Raw genomic sequence first — 3985 nt, 5'->3', positions numbered from 1 at the left:
AGATACATATCTTGAAGAGGATATTTAATAAAACATTATTTTAACGGTTTGAGACATACTTAGTATACTTCCAAACAACATTTTCAAGAAAGCACATACTGGTGTTGCGTACCAGGCGAGGAGATGCATAGTAACAGGAAGTTTCATTGGTTGGGACAGCAAACTATAGGTGTGTAGGTTTTGTTAGACCTTCCCTGTCACTCAGAGTGATGGCTAGGTATGGCTATCGTCGTGCTAGTGCATCCAACCCATCGGATTTAAGCCAATTACTTCATTTGTAGTTGATGTTTTCCGATACTAACGCCATCACAACGGCGTCGATTCTGTAGCACTTTTAATAACTCCTATCTTAGTCTTCGCGAAGCCCTAGTTAGTACTAAGTATCAAACTGCTCTTCAGGAGCAATTCTGCGGTTTGCTTGGGTTTCAGCATAATATAGCACACCGGAATGTCAAATCGGCTGCAGACGTCTATGGTGCTACGAGGTAGTGATGGGTAAAACGTACTGTAAGCGTTCACAATAGAGGCTTTCAGAAACATCGATCAATGAAATCCCGTAGTTGAAACCACGTAGTGTCGATCCCGACTTTTGCTACGTGTTTTTTTTTAAATTGGTCTTGCTGCTTCAGAACTACCGTTCAAAGAAAAACGCGTAATAAAAACACGTACTAGCAAGATTGAATGTTCAACTCACAACTTCAACGTTGGTACACGCAATAAAGCACCCGAACTAATGAAGCGGTCCCAATCCGCTGATGACGACGATGAAGTTCTACTACTTTGGTTGATGCGGCCAGCGTCTCTGTATTACCGAGAGCACACCCTTGTCCCTAATTTTCGCTCAGACATCCTCGGAATGTCTGACGAGGAATCCGAGGACCAGTTTCGCTTCACTGTGAGTGAACTACCGCTACTTGTACGACATATGAAGCTTCCAAACGTCGTTCGTACACGGGAAGGGGCGCGCACTAACTCCCTCGAGGCGCTGTCTGTGTGCTTACGCCGCTTGGCATACCCACAACGCTGGTTTGACAAGGCTGTAATGTTTGGTAGAGCCCCGTCGACGTTGTGCCACATTTTCTACTTCGTTGTCGAGTTCATTGAAAAGAACCTAGGAGATATGATTTACTTCGATGAAGAGCGAGTTGTCAGTAACCTGGACCGATAATGTGCCGCGATATCTTCCAAGGAGCCAGCAGGGATCGAAGGCGTTTGGGGCTTTATTGACGGCATTGTTCGACCAATTTGTCGGCCAAGTGAAGGTCAACAAGCTATGTACAATGGTCACAAAAGAGTTCACGCACTCCAGTTCGAGACTGTTGTCACCCCAGATGGACATATCTCTCGTCTATTTGGCCCCGTTGATGGCCGCCGTCACGACTTGTTCATGTTGAATGAGAGTGGATTCAAGGACGTACTCAAGAACAACTCGAATTTCCACAACAATCTGATCTGTGGCGACCCAGTGTACGGATGTACGAACGTGTTTTGCTGTCCGTACAAAGGCTGCCATCTCGACGCCACCCAACAGGAACTGAATAAGGTTATGAGCGCTATTAGAGTGTCGGTTTAGTGTTCATATGGCATATGGAGCAGTAACCAAATACTTTTCGTTCCTCGACTACAAGCGTCATCAGCGAGTCGCCACCACACCAACTGCCACACTCTACAACTCGGAGTTCTTTTCATGAACTGCATCACGATTGCCCGTGGAGGAAACACCAACTCAAGATATTTTTCGTGCAAGCCACCAACATTCGACGAGTATTTTGGATCTTATCACAGCGCAAACCAGTAGCCACTCCACTCATCAGTCATAACCAATTTAAACTGGATCAACTTCAAAACTACAACCTTAACCCAGCGCTTGCGTAAAGGTATCCCTATAATGTTTCTGGGTTTCAAGTTGAAGTTTGAGAAGAGCAAGTTCTGCTTTTTTCTTTTTTGTTTTTTCATCTTGGAGATCTCGCATTACATCTGTGATGTCTTGAAGTAGTTTCTTATGCTCGGTGTACGTCTCCGACGCCCCCGAGTTCTTGCGATATTCACTATCTGCTGTCTTGAACTCCTTGACGAGAAGCAAAACAAAACGCGCTTTGACAGTTTTCAGGCTCAACGCTTATCCCAAATGCTCGTTAAAATTGTCCGTCATGTCATGGTAACGAGCTGTGACCGATCCGTGCTTTGCAGCGTAAGGCTGAACATTCAGAATCTCTCTAAGTAAAGTCAAGTCGTCTTCAGCGGTGAAATGAAACTTCTTGCGTTTGCTGGTCTGCTAGTCCTCTTGTTCAGCATCGTCACTGCTGCCGCCAGCGCTGTCATCTTCATAAACGTGTCCGACATCGTCAACTGTGTGGTCAGACGGGGAGATGCAACTTCTCCGTCGCGTGTGTCTTTCTGCAGCTCATAACGGCGTGCAGTTTCCTCCGTGTTGGTATTGGCGTGCTTAGTCGGTGTTGCGCTGGTTGGGTGGGCTGTCTTCGACGAGGACTTGTCACCAAACGACTTCTTCCCGGAGTTGGCCTTTATTGCAATACTAGCGCTGGGCTTGACACCTTTTTTACCTCGTTGACCTTACTTCTTGTTATCATCGGTCTTTACTTATTGGACTTCTTCTTGTTGTTGTTTTGAGTACTGGGCTTCTTGTTGGCCTTTCTACTCTTCCGTGGGTTCTTATCATGGACTTCATCGCCGTCGGTGCGATGACTACCGCCCGTTGGGGCTCTAGAAGAAGCTCTCAAGGCGTGCGACTGCGTCTACAATTCAAGGGCGACGATGCGGCTCTGCGAGCACACTCGGACAGATAGTTCTCCTACGTAGATGGCGTTAGAGCATATTTGATGTACCATCTTGCAACTGGACGAACACTTGGTCACGTCTACATCATCCGCGTCCGTGAAATCGTAGTCTGAGAACGAGCATTTACCTCGCATCGGCAGGAATTACAGCTCGGTCGTTTGCGTTGCTTTAAAATCTGGAGACCGGTAAGAGAGCCCTCAGTTGCTGCTCGACGGAATCCAAAAACACGTACGTTGTGCTGAAAATCTCAGAGTGGACAACATCACGTGTTTTGCAATACCTTTTTTCAAATAACGGTGCTTCTGGTAGCCTTTAATACCACAACACACACTGCTAGAAACACAAGTCCAAAATCTTTAACAAAGCACTGTACCTAACCGGTTAGCTGTTTGAGCCACTTTTAACTGCGGCTTTGGCCACACTGGAGAAAGGATGGCACGAAGACACCGATGGATATTAGAGCTGCTCGCTACGCCTGCTTTTGTTTGGGGTCATTTCGCATTTTTTGGCTCTTCAACCACTACCAGGAAAATCGTCTCGTCTACCTTGACGAAGCTCAAGTTGCATTAACATTGGCTCATCGCATCGCAACATCCAAAAGCATGGCCTGGAAATTATTCACGATTGCAGTATGGCGAGGGTAGTCCTGGAGCGCCACGTACATAAAGGAGCTACAGCAACGGACAGAATGCAACTGCCGCCACAACTCACTGTCAGTTCTAGAGAAAGAGCATGCACATGGGCATAAAGAAAAATATGTAATCCAAATGAATAAAGATTATTAGCAAATCACATTTCAGAATTGAACTCAAATAAATGCTTACTTACAAACAATAAGGTAAGAATATTTTGACAAATCTCGCCGATAAATACTTTATCCAATAATGCCTCTGTATTGCAGGAGGCGGCTCTGTTATGTGTAGATATGGACATGTTCACCTTACCTATGAAGATCATAAACCATGTGTGGCACTTACTTTCTGTCCGTTGTTGTATTTGTTTTCGTTTTGTTGAGGAGCTCAGCCACGTTTAATGGTGGCACAAAAACCTAGTATATCTGGATGGTCGACAACCGGAGAACGTCAAGATGACGCGGATATGCAATAAGAGGAAAAGAAGTTGCCATTCAAAACGAATTTGAGCGTAAACCTCGCAATTCTATCTTGGCTTTCATTGATGTGGGCAG

The 3985-nt window shown here is 45.6% G+C and overlaps 2 protein-coding genes across 2 annotated transcripts; one reads left to right on the top strand and one right to left on the bottom strand.

Moving 5' to 3' along the window:
* Nucleotides 1-1273: 1273 nt before the first annotated feature.
* PPTG_01650 (hypothetical protein) lies at nucleotides 1274-1573 on the top strand (the record flags this gene model as incomplete). Its single annotated transcript, XM_008895031.1, has 1 exon — nucleotides 1274-1573. The coding sequence occupies one exon, from the start codon at nucleotides 1274-1276 to the stop codon at nucleotides 1571-1573; it is 300 nt and encodes a 99-aa protein (XP_008893279.1).
* A 653-nt stretch (nucleotides 1574-2226) lies between these two features.
* PPTG_21089 (hypothetical protein) lies at nucleotides 2227-2933 on the bottom strand (the record flags this gene model as incomplete). The annotated part of the gene is made up of 2 exons (XM_008895542.1): nucleotides 2227-2555; nucleotides 2867-2933. The coding sequence occupies 2 exons, from the start codon at nucleotides 2931-2933 to the stop codon at nucleotides 2227-2229; spliced, it is 396 nt and encodes a 131-aa protein (XP_008893790.1).
* Nucleotides 2934-3985: the final 1052 nt, after the last annotated feature.

The sequence above is a fragment of the Phytophthora parasitica genome (genome assembly GCF_000247585.1).
Source record: "Phytophthora parasitica INRA-310 unplaced genomic scaffold supercont2.3, whole genome shotgun sequence".
NCBI classification, from domain to species: Eukaryota; Oomycota; class Peronosporomycetes; order Peronosporales; family Peronosporaceae; genus Phytophthora; species Phytophthora nicotianae.
This window is presented reverse-complemented; position numbering and strand designations above follow the sequence as displayed.